Genomic DNA, 21376 nt, shown 5'->3' on the forward strand with positions numbered 1-21376 from the left:
GCTCTCTCTCTCTCTCTGCCCCCTCGCTCTCTCTCTCTCTCTGCCCCCCCTCTCTCTCTGCCCCTCTCTCTCTCTCTCTCTCTCTCTCTCTGCCCCCCTTGCTCTCTCTCTGCCCCCCTCGCTCTCTGCCCCCCTCACTCTATGCCCCCCTCGCTCTCTCTCTCTCTCTCTCTCTGCCCCCCTCGCTCTCTGCCCCCCCGCCCCCCTCACTCTCTCTCTGCCCCCTCGCTCTCTCTCTCTGCCCCCCTCTCTCTCTGCCCCCCTCGCTCTCTGCCCCCCCTTCTGCCCCCCTCACTCTATGCCCCCCTCGCTCTCTCTCTCTCTCTCTGTCTCTCTGCCCCCCCTCTGCCCCCCTCTCTCGCTCTCTCTCTCTCTGCCCCCCTCGCTCTCTCTCTGCCCCCCTCGCTCTCTGCCCCCCCCGCCCCCCTCACTCTCTCTCTGCCCCCTCGCTCTCTCTCTCTGCCCCCCCTCTCTGCCCCCCTCGCTCTCTGCCCCCCCTTCTGCCCCCCTCACTCTATGCCCCCCTCGCTTTCTCTCTCTCTGTCTCTCTGCCCCCCCCTCTGCCCCCCTCTCTCGCTCTCTCTCTCTCTCTCTCTCTGCCCCCCTCGCTCTCTCTCTGCCCCCCTCGCTCTCTGCCCCCCTCGCTCTCTGCCCCCCTCACTGTATGCCCCCCTCTCTCGCTCTCTCTCTCTCTCTCTCTGCCCCCCTCGCTCTCTCTCTGCCCCCCTCGCTCTCTGCCCCCCTCACTCTATGCCCCCCTCGCTCTCTCTCTCTCTCTCTGTCTCTCTGTCCCCCCCTCTGCCCCCCTCTCTCGCTCTCTCTCTCTCTCTCTCTGCCCCCCTCGCTCTCTCTCTGCCCCCCTCGCTCTCTGCCCCCCCCTCTGCCCCCCTCACTCTATGCCCCCCTCGCTCTCTCTCTCTCTCTCTCTCTCTCTCTCTGCCCCCCTCGCTCTCTGCCCCCCCCGCCCCCCTCACTCTCTCTCTGCCCCCTCGCTCTCTCTCTCTCTCTCTCTCTGCCCCCCTCGCTCTCTCTCTGCCCCCCCTCGCTCTCTGCCCCCCTCTCTCGCTCTCTCTGTCTGAAAAGAAGAAGAAAGAAAGGGGCTCTTCTGGACCCCATCAGCACTGTATGTCCCAGGCTGGACCCTGGCTCCACAGCACTCCTGGGCAGGCCCGGCTCCTGTGGTGTGGTCTTCAGCTCTGCCCACTGACTGAGCTCAGACGTGCTGAGCCCCAGGGAGGACGGGGTGGCTCTCCAGGGCAGCAGTGTCTGCGGCAAGGGGCGTCCGGTGCCCACTGCTGCCCACACCCGCAGGTGCCAGCCCAGCCCGGCCCTGCCCTGCCCTGATGGGGCTGACCTGGAAGCCGCGGGTTCTCACGGCACTGCTCGGGGCGGCAGTGGCCTCGGGCCTCACCACGCTCATTCTCATCCTGGTGGAGGCCACTGATGTCCTCCTGCCCGTAGACACCAAGGTAGGCCCCCAGACCCCGAGCAGCGGGGAGGTTGGGCTGGGCTGGGCTGGGCGCTGGCCCCACGCCCTCCTGACCTTGTTGTCACTCTCAGTTTGGGATTGTGTTTGACGCGGGGTCCTCCCACACGTCCCTCTTTGTGTACCGGTGGCCAGCAGACAAGGAGAACGACACGGGCGTGGTCAGCCAGGCCCTGGTCTGCCGGGCGAAAGGTCAGTAGGCAGCTCTGGGGACAGCGGGCGGGTGTGCACGGCTGTCGGCTGCCGTCTGGGAGGGATTCCCGGCGAGGCGGAGGGTTGGGAGGTGGTACAGGCCGGAGCCATCTGAGCCACATTTACATCCTCTAGCAAATCAGCAGATCAACCTACAGGAAAAGTGGCTCAGAGAGGTTGAGTGAATTACCCAAGTGGCACAGATGGTCAGTGCGGAACTGGACCAGAACCTGCATGTGCCTGCACAGCAGTGGTACAGTGCCTGGCCGGTCCTTCCTGCCTCTTCCAGCTTCTGGAGGCTCCTGGGCTGTGGCCGCATCATTCCAACCTCTCCCCCCAACCTCACGTGGCCTTCCTCCTCATGTGCCTTGACCTTCCCTCTCCTCTCTCTTAGAAGGAAATGGGTCATCAGGGGTCGCCTGGGTGGCTCAGTCGGGTAAGCGTCCGACTTCAGCTCAGGCCACGATCTCCCGGTTCGTGAGTTCAAGCCCTGCGTCGGGCTCTGTGCTGACAGCTCAGAGCCTGGAGCCTGATTCTGTGTCTCCCTCTCTCTGTCCCTCCCCTGCCTGTGCTCTGTCTCTCTCTCTCTCTCTCAAAAAATAAAACGTTAAAAAATTTTTTAAATTAGAGGATATGGGTCATCGGATTTAGGGCCCACCCTGGGAATCCAGAATGATCCCATCTTAAAACCCTTAACTTAATTACATCTGCAAAGATCCCTTTTCCAAATAAAATCCCACTCAAAGATCTCAGTGGTTAGGACATGGGCATACCTTTTGGGGGCGGTGGGGGGCGGAGACACTGTTCAACTCCCCACAGGCCCTTCCGGCCCAGCCCAGCCTTCAGGCCTGGAGCCTCGTCCTGGGGTGCTGTGTTTCAGGGCCTGGAATCTCCTCCTATGCCTCCAATCCTGCACAAGCCGGTGAGAGCCTGCAGGGCTGCCTGGAGGAAGCGCTGGCGCTGATCCCAGAGGCACAGCAGCGGAAGACGCCCCTGTTCCTGGGGGCCACGGCTGGCATGAGGCTACTCAGGTGAGCTGGGCTGACTTGGGGCCTGTGGCACATCCGTGAGGAACAGCTCCGAGAGCCGTGGTGGTGTCAATGCCTTGGGCAAGCGCGCGGAGTGGAGTGGGCGTGGGTCTCCCGCCAGCTCGGGCTGCTGGTCTTTTCTGTCCAGCCGGAAGAATAGCTCTCAGGCAAGAGACATCTTCGAGGCGGTCACCCAGGTCCTGGGCAAGTCCCCCCTGGACTTCTGGGGTGCTGAGCTTCTGGCCGGGCAGGACGAGGGTGCTTTAGGTTGGATCACCATTAACTACGTCCTGGGCATGCTGGTCAAGGTGCTGTGTGCAGCCCGAGGGTGGGGGTTGGATGACCAGGGGCGGTGGGTCAATGCGGCCGGTCCCAGGACTCAGTGCCCCCTGTCTGTGCTCAGTACTCCTTCTCTGGAGAATGGATCCAGCCTCTGGAGGGGACACTGGTGGGCGCCCTGGACATGGGTGGAGCCTCCACCCAGATCACCTTTGTGCCTGGAGGCCCCATACTGGACAAGAGCACCCAGACCACCTTCCGCCTCTACGGGTCTGAGCACAGTGTCTACACCCACAGCTACCTCTGTTTCGGGCGGGACCAGATGCTGAGCAGGCTTCTGGCACAGCTGGTGCAGGTCGGCTGGGCCACAGAGGAGGGGGAGGCGAGCTGGGGCGGCCTGCGGCCCTGGGCTGGGCTCAAGGCCACCTCCCTGCCCTCCCGCAGAGCAGCTCCGGCCCCCTGGTCCGCCACCCATGCTACCACAGCGGCTACTGGGCCACGCTGTCCCCGGCCGCCCTCTACGAGTCCCCCTGTGTGCACACAGCAGCCCCTCCAGAGCCGGCCGGGAACCTCACTGTGGAAGGGACAGGGAACCCCGGGGCTTGTATCTCAGCCATCCGGGGCCTCTTCAACTTCTCCAGCTGCCGGGGCCGAGGACACTGTGCCTTCAATGGGGTCTACCAGCCCCCTGTGCGGGGCCAGTTCTATGTGAGCTCCCTACCCTGTCCTCCCCAGGGTCTCAGCCTCCTTCCACGGCCCCGGGCCCCAGGGGTCTGACCCCAGCTGGGCCCAGGATGAGCCCTGCACAGGCGGGCTCCTGGGAACTCTGGGGCCCCGCATGGGGGCAGGTGGGGACTTTGCCCGGTTTGTCCAGGGCTCCTCTGACCCGGGCCCACCGGGCATCACCCCAGTGCCCAGGGAAGACACACAGCTCATCAGCCCCCTCTGCCCCCAGGCCTTCTCGAACTTCTACTACACCTTCCACTTCCTGAATCTCACCTCCAAGCAGCCACTGGCCACTGTCAACGCCACCATCTGGGAGTTCTGCCAGAGGTCCTGGAAGCAGGTGGGTGGATCCCGGAGCCGCCCTGGGTCTCCGAGCTGCAGCTGTCACGGGCACAGACCTCAGCAGGCAGGGACTTGGTGGGACCCTGTCCCTGGGAGGCTGGGAGTGGGGACACCACCTGGCTCCTCACCTCCCGGGCCCCCAGGTGGAGGCCAGCTCGCCCGGGCAGGACCGCTGGCTTCGTGACTACTGTACCTCGGGGCTGTATATTCTCACGCTGCTGCTTGAGGGCTACGGGTTCAATGAGGAGACTTGGCCTGGCATCGAGTTCCGCAAGCAGGTGACCACCTGGCCCAGGGCGAGGGTGGGTCAGGGGCTCCAGGGCAGCCGCCCACGGCACTGAGCAGCCCGTGTGTCCCACAGGCTGGTGGCACGGAGATGGGCTGGACGCTGGGCTACATGCTGAACCTGACCAGCATGATCCCCGCCGAGGTGCCTGCCCAGTGGCGGGCACAGAGCTATGGCATCTGGGCGGCCGGGGTCGTCTTTGCCGTGCTGACTCTCGCGGTTACTCTGGGGGCTGTGGCAGGCCAGCTCCTCTGGCCCCAGGGCTAAGCTGGGCGGCCGCCTGATGGCGGAAGGCACGGGCTCAGCTCTCACGGTCTGAGCTGGTCAGAGCCTCCCTGATCTCCTGACCCCTGCCAGGTCCCCTTGCCCGTGGGCTCTGGCCCCACGGTCAGATGGCCCCCGTGGATGCAGGAGGTATTGTGGCCTCCCCAGGGGGGCAGGTGATAAATGCCAGGCCACAGGGGCCCCTGCAGCATTCCAAGGCTCTGTGACCTTCAGTGTTAGCGGGACATGGGGACCAGTCAAGCCCGGACGTGGGAGTGACTGCTGAAGAAGGGGTCGGCTCCCTGGGAGAGGCTGGCAGGGCTTCAGGAGGTTGGCAGAGGGGCCCGGCCCGAACGGGGGTATCACTCAGCCTGAGGGGAGGTATCCAGGCTCCTAGGCTTCTCTGGGAGCAGCCCCATCCCCCATCCTCAAAGCCTCCATCGGGCCCTCACAGTGGACAAGCCAAGAACACAGACCACACCTTAGTGGGGGGAAGACTGCTTTATTAAAACCGTTCTTGCCACGGGACTTCCTAGGGCTGATTTCCTCACTGGGCTTGGGGTATGTGGGGCTCCAGGTGGGGGTGTTGGGCTCCTCACATGTACTGTCCAGCTGGGAGCACGAAGCACTTGGGGAAAATGCCGATGCGGCCATCACAGTGGCCCTCCAACCAGGCCGGGTCCACTGCACGCGAGGGGATGTCAGTGTTCCTTAGGGCACATCAGATAGTATCTGCTCACAGAAACCCCTTTGGCCCCAGCGCCCCACTGACCTTCACACAGGACGTCCACGATGTCCCCCGGCTGTAACTCCAGGTCCTCAGGCCCCTGGGCAGAGTAGCTGTGCCGGGCCACCACCTGGTAGAGGACAGGCCGGCCGCCCGCTCCCTGTGGCAGGGGAGGGCTCCAGGGTGGGCCGGCTGCAAAAGGGCCCCAGGGCCTCCCCCGCCCCGCACGCACCGGGACCCACACCGGGCTCTCCTGGGGCTCACCCGGCACTGGAGCCGCAGGACCCCAGGGCTGGCCGCCTTGTCCCGCCAGGCCCTCTGTAGCACCTCCTCCCTAGCAAGGGGGACCCAGCGCCCCTCGTTGCTGGGGTCTTGGTAACTGCAGAGAAACTCCTCCAAGTGAGCGGGGGGGCGGGGGGGCAGGGGGGGTTTCTGCCAGGGCACAGATGTTCCAGCCCCTCTTCCATCCCCTGCCCTGGGGCTTCTGCCCTGGGCCAGGCTCAGAGACCTCAGGTCCCACCTCTGACTGGCTCACCTGAGCTGCCCGTGCTGGGCCTGGTGGGGGAGGGCCTGGCTCAGCAGGGTCCGCAGGCTGGACAGGTCAGCTCCTCTTGGGACCTTCAGGGCCAGTGTGAAGGCACACTGCACTATGAGGGTCACCAAGGACTCAGGGTCCCCCACGGCCACTCCCTGGGACAAGGCAGAAAGGCAGTGGTCAGCTTGTAAAGCCCCAAATCTCCATGCACAAGGCCCAACTGGGGTGGCCTTCGAGCTGGGGCTGAGGGTGGGGACAAAGACGGTGGCAGGGGGCCGGGGCTACAGGCCTGTAAGTTGCTCATCAGCTGGGGTCCCCAGGGCCATTTGAAGGGATGGGGCCTAGCCTCAGGGCCCCAAATACCAGAAGAGTGGGGGTGACACCAAGGCTCTTACCCCAGCATGAGAGGGGTCTTCAGAAGGGCCGGGGTCTGGCTCCCCTGCCACCCGCAGCCCTGTGGAGGTTAACAGAGCAGCTTCTCAGGTGGAATATTTTGGAGCAGAGGACCTGCCTGGACCACACGCCCGCTGGGAAGCACAGGTAGCCAATCTCCTCCTTAGGGGACAAAGAGGCTGCTCCCCACACCCCCAGATGCCTGCCCCCTTCCCCCAGTGTCCCTGCCCACCGCCTGCAGCGCAGGAGCCCTTACCTGGAGGAACCTGTTTGCCAACTTGTTCCACACTGGGCCTCTGCAGGGAAAGCCACAGGCTTGGAGCAGGGGCCAGGGATGGGGGCCCTGGGGCTGGGGCAGCGTCCCTGGCTTGTGGAAGCAGGCCCAGTGGTGAGGCGTACGGCCTGTGAACCAGCTGACCACCAGCAAGCCAGAAATGCAACCCGTGTTGGGGTGTGTTCAGGGCAGGCACCGGGTCCCCACAGTCCTAGCGACCACAGACAGGCTGCCTTACATCAGTGCGGATGAAGCCGTCACCCCAGGTGGTCCCAGGTGGAGCCTGAGGACCCAGGCCAGGGACCAGCTGGACCTCACCCTATGCTGGATGTGCTGCAGGGGCAGCAGGGCACCCCAGAGAGGCCCGGGGTCCAGGCCATCCTGACTCCGTTCTGACTTCAGGTGAGGGTCTGGAAGTTCATTGGTAAAGGAAGCATTTGGACTTCAGCGTATTTACCAGCTGGTTAACGCACTTCAGAAGCTATCTGCTGTTGTGCCAGGAGGGTCGAGGGCCTAAAACCCCTAAGTACCATGAACTTAGTAAATGCAGCTTTAACCGCATGCAGGAAGTTAATAAAGCACAGCTGTGACAGAGAATAACCGCTAAGGGCACAGGTCCGTTCAACTTGAGTCAGCTGAGCACCAGGGAAAAGAAAGGGAAGTGACCGCACATTCCCTCACGAAGTCCTTTGATAAAATGCCTGTTCAGTTCAACCGCCTGCTCTGTGCGTGGAGGCCCCTGTCCTGGTGCTGGTGCGGGACGGGGTCAGCCACGCCCCTCCTGGCTGCACCTGCCTGGGAGAAGCCCGTGTCCAGGAAGGAGGGCTGGGGTGGCAAGGGCCACGGCTGGATGGCGCAAGACCCAAGACCCAGATGCACAGGCTGCAGGCCAGGCCCCCCAAGGCCTACGGCCGGGTGAGGACGGCCATCAGCAGGCCCCCCCGCCCCGACCCCGGTGTCTGGCTCCGGCCCTGTCTCTGACCCGACAGAGAAAGCCAAGGCTCTGTCCCCCAGCAGGGCACGAGGTCGCCCGCCCGAGACCCGCAGAGCGCCTGGCTGTGGCTGCTGTTCCCCATCTCGGGGTCACCCACCTGTTCATCGGAGAGGACGGGCGCATGGTGGTCAGCCTGCCCCGCCTGCCCGGGGCCGACCTGTGTCTCTGTCTCGGGGGGCCTCCTGGGACCACAGGCGGTGCGGGTTTTCCAGGCCCCGGTGACTGCAGCCCTAGGGGAAGGGGGGGGGGGGGGCCCTGACCTCAGGACTTCCTCCCGGACAGCCTGAGGAGGGCCTGGAGTCTGGAGATGAGGGTTAGGTCCGAGCAGGGCCCCAGGGCGTGGGGCTGGCTCTACATCGAGCAACCTTGAGCACCAGCCCCTCTCCCGAGTGGGGACAGCCCCATCCGTGAGGCTCCAGTCTGGCAATGCCGGAAGTGTAATCACGCCAGCCTGCAGTCCCGCCAGCACCCTCCCTGGGCACCTTGGCTCTGAGCTTTTGCGCTGCTTGGAGTCATCATGACCGCAGTCTCAACTCCCCTCTGGTGCCCGCCAGGGCCAGAGTGACGGCTCTATGAGAGGGGGGCACCCCTCCCCTGGTATCAGGGGCTCCGGCCACATCCACTCTGGGAAGGGGGTGTGACAGTCCTGGCCCCTGGCCAGGTCTGCACGGGGGCTCCGGCCTCAGGCCTCCCACCAGGGCCTCTGCCCCAACAGGAGGGACGCTCCTTCCTACCGTGGGGCGGCTCCAGGCCTGGCTCTGCCACCTGCACCCCGAACCTGTGGGCACAGAATGCCACCCTCTCTCAGGATGCAGACCCCGGTGGGTGAGTTCGGGGCGGGGAGGCCGAGCAATGCTCCTCCCCACCCCCCCAAGCAAGACTGCGTGATTTTTATAGACTCTCGCACAGAATAGGCCTGCTACTCCCGATTCCAGGTCAGAGGAACACCGGGGACGGTCCAGAGCATTTTCCTCCCGTAACAGTAAAAAGGTGCGAAGGGCTCAGGCCTGCAAACTGGCAGAGAAAGCCGGGCTGGCTGGCAGGCCACCACCCACCTGGGGCTGCTGAGGCTGGATGTCCTCCTGCCGGTCGGCAGGGAAGGCAGAGGATACCACCTGGTAAGGGACAGCAGGGGGACAGCAGGGGGACAGCCGGGTCAGCAGGCACCAGCCCCAACCCCCAGGGGGCTCTGTGACGTTGGCTCCCAGCCCTTGCCACCCACCGCAACCCCCTGAGTCTCCCATCTGCTGGGCAGGGGCCTGACCCAAGCTGCCAGACTGCCACCATGGGGGCTGGGAAGGTAGGAAGAACACGTCTGATAAAGGAAGACATCTGTGCTGAGAGTTTCAACTTGTTTTTAGTACAACTTTTGAAATATTTTTGTTTCTTAGAGGTCTTATACTGTGATAAGTGGACTCTAAACTGAAATCAACGCAGCTCAGAGCTGCCTGGCCCCCACCAGCAGATGTTTGCGAACATGAGGTGTCTGTGGCAGGTGACCTCGCCAGCACTTTTAACATGGTCACATGCAGCACGCTGGCCCTTGGTGACCTCGGCCCTTGGGGTGCCGGGGCTAACCCAAGGGCCACCAGCTTGAAGTCAATGTGAATTTTCCTTGTGCGCACAGGAGTTATTTCCCTGTGTTCCCCAGTGTTCTGTGATTCTGGTGGTGCTGGCCGGCCCTGACCACGGGGAAGGCATGAAGTGGCCCCGGGCCAGCCTACCTCGGGGCTCCCTGAGATCTCACTGTCCGGGGCAGAGATGCAGGCAGACAGAGCCAAGGAGATTCTGAGGCCAGAAAAGCATGGCTGAAGTGGAGGCAGGCGGGGGAGCCTCGGGGGTCCCCGTCAAAAAGGCACGGGCTCCCTCCTCTGCAGCCAACTTCTGGTGGCCTCTGTGTCCTGGTTCCAAGAGCCCGGGATCTGTAAATTCCACCCGGAGACACTGCTTCTGACCTAGGAAGCTCCCGTATGTCTGCAGCTTGGGGGCGGCCGGTCCCTCCCCAGCTTGCTGGCTGCTGCTGGCCCCTGAGCACCTGGGCTGGGAACCGAGACGCTGCCCCCTTACCTTGGCCTTGCCCAGGAAATCCACTGGTTCCAGGAGCTCCAGGTGCCACCTGTGGGGCCGGAAGACCTCACCCCTGGGGCCCTGCCGAGGCTGCAGGTGCACCTGTTTCTGGAGGGGGCCCGGCCAACGAAGACCTGAGCATCTGACCAGGGCGGTGGTCTCAGGGGGCCCCTCCACCCACTTGTCACAGACTGCGGGAAGTCCTTCCCCAGCCCCCACACCTGGGCATATGGGCCACCTCCCTCTAGAAAGTCTTGGGGGGCCTGTATAGATATGAGCCCTGCACGGTGGGCTATGGGACCAACAACCCCAAGGGGTGGGGACGACCTGCTTTCCTCCCTGCCCCCCCCCTCACCTGCACTTGGTCCAGGGCAGTGCACAGGTGGTCTCGGGCCCCTTCTGACCCCTTGGAAAGGGCTTCCTCTAGGCTGCGGGTGGCCTCAGCCCAGAGACCCAGGCGGCACTGTGCGGCCCCCAAGTTGAAGAGCACCTGGGAGCCACGGGACAGACCACTCCCTCCCTTAGTCCCCTCCGGCCTTTGGGTCTCAACCCCCCCCTCCCCCCGCCTTTGCCCCAGATTCTACCCCGGGGCGTGCCCCCAGTCCCACCCCCGACCTTTCTCCTGGCCTCGCCCTCAGTGCCACTATGTAGCTCCAGCTCCAGTCTCATGGTCCCCTCCCAGGTCTCACTCCTAGATCAGACCTTCCGGCCCGGATTCCGGACCTCCCCGCCCTTCCCCCCACCCCCTCCCGTTCTGGCCTGGGCTTCCAGTCCCACCCCCAGCCCCTCTCCTGGCCTCACCTCCAGTTCCCCTCCGGCGCCTCTCCCGGCCCCACCCCAGCCCCTCCCCTGGCTCCACCCCCGGCCCCCTGCCCGGCCCCCAGCCCCCGCCCCCGCCCCCACTCCCAGCCCCTCCGCTGACCCCGCCCCACCCCAGCCCCTCCCACAACCCCACCCCCGGCCCGAGCCACAACAGCGAGGGCTCTTCTGGCCCAGGAGCCTGGCTCAGGGCTAGGCAGCCGGTCCGTGGCGGCGCCGGTGCGGGGCTCTGCCGGGCAGGCCTCACTCTCCAGACCCCCCCATCCGGAGCGGTTCATCGCTCTGGCGCTTCTCTGCTCCAAAAATCAGGGGCGGATTTCTGGGCGCGGGAAGCATCCTCTCTGCCTGCCTCTCCCCCATTCTGCATCTGGCCAAACCCCTTTTGCGGCCCCTTCGTCTGTGTGCTGCCCTGTCAGTGCATGAGTCTGGGGTGCCGTCCAAGGAACCCATTTCTCTGTCCTGTCCCCGTCCCCACCCCCGTGTCACAAGACGTTTGACACACAGTTTGGGTTGGGTTAAGGCTGCCGCGGCCGGACATACCGAGGGCAGAAGCAAAGTTGCCTGGTGCTCCTGGGAGCCGACCTCCCCACTGAGCCCCTGCTGCTGCCACCGAGGCAGCAAGTGCCACCCAACTTGGCCCAACGTCAAGAGAAACCAACACACTCCCTCCGCGCGGCCCTCTGTCCCCGTGGCCTGCCAGGTGACACCACACCCCCAGAGCCAGCTGGCCGCCCTCTGGAGACTCCTGTTACGAGGCCAGGTGGGGGTCACTGCCAGGCCATTCCTCCCCGCGCCCCCCACCGCCCTGCACTGTTCAGTGCCCTGGGCCAGGGGACCCCACCTGGAGGGGCTTTCCCACGACTTGTTTCTTGCAACACCGCTTGTTGGGGGAAGGCTGCAAGGCAGCCAGTTTCCGGGAGCACTGCGGTGTCCTCTCCACTCCCCTTCCTTGGTGTCAGCCACAGAGAGCCAAGCTGTGCTGCTTCCTGACCCCACCTGCCTTTCACCTGTCTGTTCTCTGCCCCTCCCCTGCCCTTCTCGTGGGCAAAGCACTCCTGGTGGCCTCTAACTTCTTCTACCCTAAGAGTGGCCAGAGGGAGCCTCGGTCAACACGGCCCCACCTGTGACACTGAGAAGAGGATGGAACCCAGAGGACGGGGCCTGAGGGACCACCCGGGCCACCTGCAGACAGCACCCCCAGAGCCCCAGCGGGCCACACTTCCCGGTGCAAGCTCACCTCCCAGGCATGCAGCTTGAACCGCAGGCCCAGCTGTGTGTAGTCAATGGCGGTGTTACCCCTCAGCTGTGCCAGGGCCAGACGGAAGTCACACAGGGCCTCCTGGAACCTGTGGGCCGTGGGGGAGCCAGCAGCGAGAGGGACCTCAGTGGCTGCAGGGAAAGGGGCCGAGCCCTGCCCCAGCCTCCCCACCACCCCAGCTCCAGGGACACCTGCTAGGGGGCAGTGGTGGTCACCCAGGTCTCAGCACACGGTGGGCCCTCAAGTCCCAACACACGGGTCATGGACAGACTGGCTGTGAGGGGCATGGGGGCACCACATCCGGGGTGCGAGGTGATGCCAGCTCTGATCCAGTCCTGATTCCTGGGGACCTCACTCACTCTGCCGCCTAGAGCCCCTGTCTGTAGCCCAGACCCTCTTCCACATTTCCCTCCTGCTTCATAGGACCCCCGACCCTGTGGGCCTCCTGCCGCAGAGACCGGCTGGACACTCCTTGGCCTCCACTAGAATCCCCATCTCCTCCAAGGAGGCTCCTGGACCCATGAGAGGAGGAGGTTGTCCCCAGAGCCTGCCCGCCTGGCATGGGGCCTGCCTGCCGTGGGGCTTGTCCTGGGGCTAGGTGGGGTAGGGGGAAGCCAGGCCTGTCCTGCAGAATGTTTCCTCCTCTGGGAAGGACCACAGTGCAAAGAGCCCAGGTGAGCATTGAGGACCCCAACCCCCTCCCTGCCCTGGGACACACCATTCCTGCAGCCCTGTTCTAAGTTCCCTCATCTGCAGAATGGGTGTAATCACGCCATCCCTGCTGCAGCAAAGATGTGGTGAGGAGCAAAGGAAGGGGTGCCCGTGAAAGCGCCCTGTGAACCTCAGCACAGAGACAGGGCTCACCGTGTGGCTGTTCCCTGTGTCCCCCTCCAGCGTGACCAGTGTCCTCCTCCAGGCTTCCCTGAAGCTATGGAGGAGGGGGTGGGCAAGAGAAGGTGCCCCATGGGGAGAGAGGAGGCGGGGAGCACAAGAATGGACTTTGCAGAGACAAAGGGCCCTCAGAGAAGAAACGAGACACCTCCGTGCTCACCTCTCCAGCTGGAAGCTGGCCACTCCTCGCTGGAAGAAGCCCACAGCCATACAAGTGTCCTTGGTCACTGCTTGGTCAAATGCCTGAGGACAGAAATGCCCACAGATCACCAAGGTCTGCAATCCCATCACCCCTGTGTCACAGATACAGCCCAGACAGATGACCAGTGACGGGGGGCCAAGGAATTTCACTGGGCCCCACAACAGCCTGCATGCAGGGCATCACCATCCAGTTTCCCTCAGTGGCACAACCTAAACCAGCCTGAGCTCCCGAGGTGCAGAGAACACAGCCACAGTCCGGTCTGTTTACCGTAATGACAAGGGGGTACAAAAAAAGGAAACGCTGTGGCACATTAATGATGGTTACCTCTGGGGGATGCAGTTATGCAAGATTTTTGTCTTTTTAAAATCCTACGTGGGGAGGGGCGCCTGGGTGCCTCAGTCGGTCAAGCGTCCGGCTTCGGCTCAGGTCATGATCTCACGGTTTGTGAGTTCGAGCCCCGTGTCGGGCTCTGTGCTGACAGCTCGGAGCCCGGAGCCTGCTTCGGATTCTGTGTCTCCCTCTCTCTAACCCTCCCCCGTCCATGCTCTTTCTCTGTCTCAAAAACAAACCTTAAAAAAAACCTTAAATCCTATGTGGGGAATAAACTTCAGAATTCCCTGAGCCTGCAGGATGGGTTAACAAGGCGTGAGAAACTAGAAAGCCACAGGATGTTCGCACCCAAGTTTGGGTAAAGGAGATTAGGCAAAGTGCGACAAAGGTCCCAGTGTAGGACAAAGGCACAGGAAGAGGGACTCTCGGGATGAAAACGTCCAAAGTGAGGTGAACAACATTAGGTATCCAGGGTGGAAAAGCCCCCCAACTTAGTTTAATAGCAGAAAGCTGCTTTCACAGGAAGGAAGGACCAAATTAGGTAAACAGGTAAATAGGGATATAGTCGCTGCGGGTGAAGTTGCCCAGAGCAGAGCTAATTAGCAAAAGAAAGGTGCCTTGTTGACCCAGAGGTAGCCTGCTCAGTCTTTCTGGTCCCCTAGGCCAGTTTAGGTAAACAAGTCAAGTCTGCTGTAAACAACCTTCCGCTAGGAGCCAGGATTTTGTTTTGTGTTAACCCAAATCCCTAACCCCGAATATCTTCAAGACCCCCTTTCCCTCAGGTCCACGAGTTAATGTTCGCAGTTTCATTGTCCCTTTGTGCACGTCCATCACCATGTTGGTAAGCCTTCGGATCCTAATAAAAACGGAGCAAAGACCCTTACTCGGGGCTCTTGTCTTCTCCCGGACGTTAGTCGTCTCCCGCTTTGAATCCTGGGTCTGCTTTCTTGCTGGACAAGAACTCCAGACCCAGAGTCCATGACAACCCTATTTCTGATAGTTCTCATGAAAGGACACACTCCTTATCTATTAGAATCAGAAAGAACAAAAGTTTTAGTGTGTGTGTAAAGCACAGCTCTTCCCTACACCTCACTCAGATATGACGTCGTCTGTTCCTAACGAGGACAGTGGCTATCAGTTAGACACAGGCAATCAGTCGGAGGGGCTTCACGCTCTTACAATCTGGCCAAATGGGGGGCTTGTGCAGCCCTGGGTTTGACCTAAGGTTGAAGGGATGCACGGAGGCCCTGATGCGGGGGGCGCTCAGTGCCAGAGAGGTCCATTTGTTTGCCACCCTGCCAGGAACAGCAACCAAATCAGGCTCACACGGGTTCCTATCAACAGACCACAGTCCTCTCTACACCCCTCCTCACCTGCCCTGCTCCCCAGAGACACTTGTATTCATTGCAGCAATTCCGTCTGCTTTCAAAAATCTCCACGTTTCCAATTAAAGTGCCCATGCTTTAATTACTGAATTTTATTGTCTTTCCACAGTCCTCCCTCTCCTGTTGGGTAGAGGATTTAATACCGTATTCTTCTGCTCACCACCTCTGGCCCCTCTGTCTGGTTAAATCACAGTTTGTAAGTAAGTGATAACTGGATTGGCCTCACACCTACCATTCGCTGTTGAACTACCTGCTGTCAGCGATTGTGTTCCCGTTCTTAGGTAACATTTTAAAACTGAAATTGTTCCTGAGAATTGTAGATTTGTAGGCAGATGTAAGGAATGACAGAGGAGATCCCTTGTAAGATTTGCCCAGTTCTGCCCGCCCCTGCCCAACTCCTGTGGTGAATTTTATAAGATATTGACATGGGCACTCTCCTACAATACCTAATTCTCTTTTCATTTGTGTCATTTTCCAGCTAACTGTCACTGATGGTCTTCACAACTGTAGGATCCTGTTTCTTTTTACTGGGGAGATTTGGGGACCAGAACAATGAGTAGAGTGCTGCTGGATTTTTGCGGAACATGAATCACTTTAAAGAACACAAAGCATTTAAAAGGCGGCGAGTGGCTCGGTGCTGCCCCCTCCGCAGAGGCAGGTATGTGTGTGTGCCCGTGTGCACTTTTGAGTCTTGCTTCTGTTTGGGGGGACATATTGGGAAACAGAAGTACTCAGATCAGACGAGACAGACCTCATCTCCTTGCCAGGCATCTGATGAAGTCCCCTGCTCTAAGCTCTACACCTCGGGAAGCAGGTAAGTCCCCTCCAAGCAAGATCCGGCCTCGAGCCTACTTCCGTATATGTTAGACCGTGAGCACCTGAACCACTAGCAAGAGCCCTGGCCTTTCTTCTTGACTGGGGAGTGTGGCACGTGGTCATCACCTAGTGGAGGTGGTGAGGGAGCCCAGCACCTCCATCATGGCCCAGACTCGGTTCTGGTGGGATCCCCCGATCACACAGTTCCCACCTGCTTCAGGTGTTCATTGAGGCGGAACCCTGGGGGGACATCCCCAGGTGACTATCAGGAAGAAGGGCGGGGGGGGGGGACCCCGGGCTCATCCCTGTAGCTGGGTCTTTATCGCACCGCTCCTTGACCCGGAGCAAGGTAAGTAAGGTTCCCCAGGGCCATAGAACAGCCTCCCCAAGAGATGGGGTCTCCGCGACCAACCCTGGGGGCGCCCGGCTGTCAGGCCCCCGGCTCACCCGCAGCGCGGCCTCCGGGTCCCCGGCCAACAGGTGCACGCAGCCCACGTTGAAGCACATCCTGGCGGACGGCTCCGGGTAGCCCGAGAAGAGGCGCAGGGCACAGTCCCAGTCCCCGCGCGCTACGGCCTGCGCGCCCCGGTCCCATTCCCGCAGCAGGTCCGCGAGAGAGGGCATGGCGGCGTGGACACCCGCGGGACCGTGCGGCGGAAGTCCGCGCTTCCGGGCGGGAGCGCGGCGGGCGCGGCCGGCGGCGGCGGTGGGGGTCCCGCGAGGGGTCCGGCGGGACGACTGCGGGCCGAGGGCCGCGAGGCAGGGCCTTCAGGGTCGGGAGACTAGCGTGGGGATGTGGGGCCCCCACTCCGAGGCCGGCAGGGTATCCGGGCGGGACGCGGCGCTGGGAGAGCGCGGAGTCCACGAGCCGCGGGGGCGCCACGTCTCCCGCTGCCCAGAGCGCCCTCTCGCGGCAGAGCGGCCCCGCCCCTCCCCGAGCCAGCCCCGCCCCTCCCCACGGCCCCGCCCCCGCCCCGCAGGGACCGCCCCTCCGCATCCGGCCCCGCCCCCCGCTTATGCCGCGCCCCTCCGGACTTCCGTCCGGAGCTCCCCGAGTTCGCTCTCCCCAGCCCGCCGCGCCTCCGGCAGTGTGGGTCTCGGTGCGCCGGGGAAAGCCGTCCGGGCCTGCCGCTACCGCCGCGGCCGGGCCAGGGTTCCGGGCGGACCCCGCGGGCTCAGGTGAGAGACCGCCGGGGCGCGGGCCGAGGTGGGGCGGTCTCGGGGTCTGCAGGGGCGCGGGGAGGCAGGGCAGGGCCGAGCGGGGCTGTGGCCGAGCCGGCGGCCTGGCCCGCCCTGAAGGTGGTGGGGGTGGGCCCTCCGCTGCGGCCCCTGCCCCGCCAGCCCGCGGACCGAGTCTGCGAGGAGCGAAGGCGTCGTCGTTCCGGCTCCGCTGGGAGGGGAGAGCCGCGGGGGCCGGTCCTGGGGCCGGGGGCGGGCCACGGTGGTCTGGGGTCTCCCGCGGCGGCGGCGGCCCGCGCTCACCCTCGCTCAACTTCGGGGGGAAAGTCGGGGGGAGGCCCCGAGTCTCACTCGTGGAAAACCAGGTCGTGGTGACGTGCCAGTGGCTCTTCTGGGGCCCGTCGGTCCTGTGCTCCCTGTCCCTGGCCCAGATGGAGGCTCAGAGGGCAGGACCAACCCAGCCCAACCCACCCCTGTGGCAGGTGGAGCCCCTGCCCTGTGCCCTGCACAATCTCATTCACTAGAAAGTGGAGGCCCTCCGGGGCCAGGAGCCTCTCCTTGCAGGGGCCCCAGCCTCTCGGGGGCACCCGTCCCTACCGCCACTCCCATACAGGTCTTACCTGCTGTCACATCCTTCACACCTGTGTTAGAGAAACAACCAACAGGTGTACAGAGAGATGGATTGACTTTAAGCAGCTGTGGGGGCTGGAAAATCCAAAATCTGCGGGAGAGCCAGGGAAGAACTCGGGGTTCAACTTGAGTCTGGGGGCAGAGTTCACTCTGTTCTCTTAAGGCCTTCCCCTGACTGGATGAGGCCCACCCACGTTAGGGAGGGTCATCTGCTTTAGGACAAGTCTACTGTTGTACATGTTGATTTCATGTAAGAAATGCTTTCACAGCAACCTGTGACTGTGTTTGACCAAACATGTGGACACCATGGCTTTGCCAGGGTGACACAAAATGAGCCATCACAACACCCAACCCCAGAAATGCTCCCGTAGACAGGCTCTGTCCTTTCATGCACATAAGAGAACACCCTGGCCCCCACGGTCCAGGGGAGGCTCGGGTCCTGGATGGCTGTCAGAACTCAGAACTCAGCTGTATCTCAGGGACCTGACTTGCCTTCCATGTTGGCCATCCTCTCTCCCCCGTCGGGCCTGTGGGTCCTGTGACCTGGGAGCCACTCTGCTCGGTTATGGCTGAGTCTCCTCCCTGGGTGATCCTGGTCCAGCTCTCTGACCCTATAGACTTCCTTACCTGAGGAACGGGAGCGCTGAGTCCTGGCCTGGCAGAGCGCTGTGACGACTCACAGACATCGCCTGTGATGTGCTTGGAAGGGCACCTGTGCCCCCGAGGACCTGCTTCCTCCCCAGTGGGGGCCGAGGCTCCCCGTCCTGCTGGCCCTGGAGGTGGGCGGCAGCACTGGTTCCCTTTCCCACCGTGCTGCTCCCACACCGGCTCTGGGTGGCCTTCCTGCAGACCTGTCAGGGTCACTAGTAACCTCCTCCCTGGGCATGGCTCATCCTCCCCACTCATTGCCTGGCCTCAGGGACATGACCCCCCCCGGGTCCCCCAAGCCCCCCGGCTGCCCCTCCTGCCTCCCCTGGGCTCTGGCCTGGCCTTTCTGTGCCCTCGCTCCCCAGTGGTCCCACTGTTTGAATTGCCTTTGGGCACCTGCCGCATCGCTCTTTTATCGACTTCTCTATTTCCATAATAAAAAATGAAGAAAGTCCCTTCCCTGTGCCTGTCACCATACCCTAACATTCACCGCAGCTCTGTTCATGAAGCCCCAAACTGGAAACAACCTAGCTGTCCTCCAGTGGGCGAACGGTTAGGCAGACTCGCACCCACACGTGGACGAGGGATGGGCCGTGGGCACACACAGCTTGCGGGGAAGGAGGCTCAGGGGCATGCTGAGTGGGCAGAGATCGCATACTTTGATTCCATTTGTATACGTTTCTAGAGGTGACAAATGATATAAGCGGAGAGATTAGTGGTTGCTTGGGGCCGCTAACAGATTAATGGTGTGGGGGCGGCTATAAAGGGGCAACCCTGGGGGGTCCTGTGGGGTGGAACGTTCTATATCTTGACTGAGTCGGTGTCAGTCCCTCATTATGATTTTGACTGTGGTAACGTCTTGAGAACTGGATAAAGGGTATATGAGATGTCTCTTTCTCTCAGAACTGCGTGTGTATCTCAAAATAAATTCTTAATTTAAAACCATTTTTAAAGAAGGATTCAATCACAGGTTTTTCTGTTTTACAGATGCCCTGAAAGTTGGAGTGATTACTGAGCCTAAGATTCTTCCAGCTCTGAAATTCAGCTGCTGACATGTTGTTTCGAAAACTTACATCTGCTAAAATCTGTTCCAAGTAGGTGCTTCAGCGTTTGGAGCGGCCGCGGCCTGAGGACCGGTCTGAAGCTGGCCTCTACAGGGGGCCCTGGCACCCTCCCCAGACGTGCAGTGGCTGTGGCATCGGAGGGGAGGCCGCCCAGGCTCCTGCCGCCACCAGCTGCCTCCCTGTCAGCTTTACGGGCAGACCCGCTAAGGTTGTGTGGATCACACAGTTCCTGCCTCAGTAGAAGAGTCCAGAAAAGGGAACCATTTCCTCAGGTAAGAGCATGACTCAGATAGAGGTCGGCATGGTGCTGGAACTTATTTGCAGAGGAGGGCAGTGCTTCTCTGTGGTTAATTCTGGAGCACGAATGTCCAAGAAACGGGCAGGAATTGGTTTTAGCCCAATACAAAGAAGTCGGGTTTGTTTGTTTTTTTCCTTTAAAAACTGGGCACTTTCCAAGACAAAATGAAATAAAAATAAGATTTTTCCCTCAGGAAATAAAAATAGTCTTGGTGTGATTGAAATGCGTGGTGTTAGAGATCAGCTTCCTGAGACCCGGCCCTTCCTGGGGTCAGCGAGGAGGCACCCGCCGCAGGGCACCGCGTCTCTCAAAGCCACCAGTTCCGCGGAGGACCTCGCCCTCCACCACCCAGGAAACGTTGAAGGAAGACCAGAGGGACGAGGAAGGCAGAGCTCAGGCCGCTGCGGGGTGCTCCTCTTGGTGGCCGAGCCCGCCTGTGTGACAGGGAAGCCGTGCCCGCAGGAAGCGCCTCAAGACTCCTCTCCTTTAAGGTGCACGGTTGAGACTGTAGAACAGGGAACGTGTCCGCGCTCCTGCAGGACTCCATGCTGGGCAGACCCTCATCCTCTGGGCGATGGGAGTCCTGGGCCGGCAGCACCGACGCGCCCTCACGCGCCCCTCTACTCTCAGGCTGAAGCCAGTGCCGGTTTCTCGCCTTGTGGTTTCAAACTCAGAACGAGCCGCCACCGGTCTCTGAGCCAGTTTCTGCACGCGGCCCTTCACGGTGGGTGTCTGGGCCAGGCCACACGTGAGACCGTCTCGCAGCTGTAGGGGACCCTGTGTCATGGCCACCGCAAGGCATGGCCCGCTGTCTGCGGGGGAAGCGAGAAAGGGGCAAGGCTCAGAGCCCTCGGGCCGACCGACACCGTCACGTTACGCCCCGTGACTCTGATAGAACAGCCTGTGAGGAAGGAAAGAGCTTATGGTGCGGGAAGTAGGTGAATGAGCTAGTGGATGACACCTTGAGACATGCAGGGCTGAATCTGAAGTCCGAGGATGAGGGGCCGGTCTGAGGAGGTCCCAGAGAGCAGTGACGGCCGTTTGCGGAGGAGGGAGCCAGGCCAGCACAGCAGCTCTGGAGGCCGGAAGGAAGCAGAATACCTGTGAGCCGTTGGGAGGAAAAGGCAAATCCAAGGAGCCCGTATTTAGTCAAAAGGAAGGAAATCATGCCCAAAAGAGTAAAAAGCAAAGGGAAGAAACCAAAAGGAAGAAGAGGGAGTTAATTAAGAGAAAAGCTTAATTAATTAACTAATTAATCAAATCAGAAGGTATAAAATTGGTAAGACGGGGCGCCCGGCTGGCCCGAGCGTGCGACGCTGCATCTCGGGGTTGTGAGTTGGAGCCATGTGTTGGGTGTAGAGATTACTTAAAAATAAAGTAAATTAAAAAAAAATAAAGTCAGTGTCTCAATTAAAACAATAAAATCAGAAAGACCAAACACTAGTTCTTGAAAAACAAACAATGAAATAAACTCCTGACGAGATAGAGGGAAACCAGTGACGTGAGACAACACTCAAGCTCAATGAGAAGCGCAGATGTTCTGCGTCCACACTGGCACCACGGTCGTAAATGGGAAACCTCAAGAAATCGATGCCTTATGCAAACACACCTGAGAAGAAACAGAAAATCGGAGCAGGTGGTGAGCAGCAGGGACGCAGCGGGCTGCAAAGTTCCCGCCACGCGGGCACCGGGCTGGCAGCTTCCTGCCACGCACGGGTGTGTGCTCCCAGCCTGCGTGAGCCCCCGGCCCCAGCTGGGCCTTGAGACAGCGCAGCCCCTGCCTTGTTCCAGCTGTGACCGCCAGGGACCCTCACACAGGGCCACTGGGCCAGGCTGCTTCAAGTGCCTGACCCCTGGCGACCAGGGCAGGATGTTTTTTCTGTTCTGAGCCACTGAGTTTGTGGCCGTCTGTTTGCCAGCAGCAGATAACCGGTGGTGAGGGCTTAAAGCCGTCCAGCAGAGCGAGGGCCATGGGGAGAGGACCTGGTGTCCAGTGGGAAGTGACCACCGCCCCTGCAGCCTGTCGGGGGGGCTCATGGAGGAGTGAACGGTGGCCCCGTCTCCTTTCTGCAGCTAAGATTCCTTTATCGTTTATTTTAACTTTTAAGATACCATTTGTGGTTTTCTTTTCTTTGTGAATATAAAGTGGAGTGTGTTCATGGTAGAATATTTAGCAAGTACAAAAAAGTTAAAATAGAAAATACAGTAAAACCTTGGATTGTAACTTGTTCTGCGAGTGTTCCACAAGATGAGCAAACATTTC

At 61.3% G+C, this 21376-nt stretch overlaps 3 protein-coding genes across 7 annotated transcripts in view; 2 read left to right on the top strand and 1 right to left on the bottom strand.

Moving 5' to 3' along the window:
• Nucleotides 1-1443: 1443 nt before the first annotated feature.
• Nucleotides 1444-4606, top strand: ENTPD8 (ectonucleoside triphosphate diphosphohydrolase 8). Its single transcript, XM_047093682.1, is given in 10 exon segments — nt 1444-1469; nt 1561-1678; nt 1814-1931; nt 2559-2709; nt 2855-3014; nt 3110-3340; nt 3430-3693; nt 3941-4051; nt 4197-4331; nt 4415-4606. Coding segments are annotated over 10 exon segments (1506 nt in total).
• A 479-nt stretch (nt 4607-5085) lies between these two features.
• On the bottom strand, nt 5086-16201 carry NOXA1 (NADPH oxidase activator 1). 2 transcript variants are annotated; one of them, XM_047093754.1, is made up of 14 exons: nt 15742-16200; nt 12722-12804; nt 11650-11758; nt 9949-10083; nt 9594-9701; nt 8582-8641; nt 8261-8304; nt 7624-7756; nt 6515-6743; nt 6261-6319; nt 5866-6020; nt 5595-5709; nt 5376-5490; nt 5086-5287 (listed from the first exon to the last, which is right to left on the bottom strand). In XM_047093754.1, exons 1-14 carry the CDS (start codon nt 15916-15918, stop codon nt 5199-5201), a joined length of 1611 nt encoding a protein of 536 aa, XP_046949710.1. In that variant the 5' UTR covers nt 15919-16200; the 3' UTR covers nt 5086-5198. The 2 variants fall into 2 exon arrangements, with proteins under 2 accessions (XP_046949710.1, XP_046949709.1); XM_047093753.1 differs by having other exon boundaries at nt 5194-5709; nt 15742-16201.
• The window catches only part of EXD3 (exonuclease 3'-5' domain containing 3), an 86222-nt gene continuing 80028 nt past the window's right edge, over nt 15183-21376 (top strand). The window contains exons 1-2 of one of the 4 annotated variants that reach the window (XM_047093747.1): nt 15183-15292; nt 18739-19087. The gene's annotated coding sequence lies outside the window, so the exon portion shown is untranslated. Of the gene's footprint in view, nt 15293-16351; nt 16474-18541; nt 19088-21376 lie in introns of those variants that run through there. The other 3 variants (XM_047093746.1, XM_047093749.1, XM_047093752.1) reach the window with 3 other exon arrangements.

This window comes from Lynx rufus, unplaced genomic scaffold, assembly GCF_022079265.1.
Source record: "Lynx rufus isolate CCGP_SWC_20201006 ecotype Redwood Valley unplaced genomic scaffold, mLynRuf1.p SCAF_36, whole genome shotgun sequence".
NCBI classification, from domain to species: domain Eukaryota; kingdom Metazoa; phylum Chordata; class Mammalia; order Carnivora; family Felidae; genus Lynx; species Lynx rufus.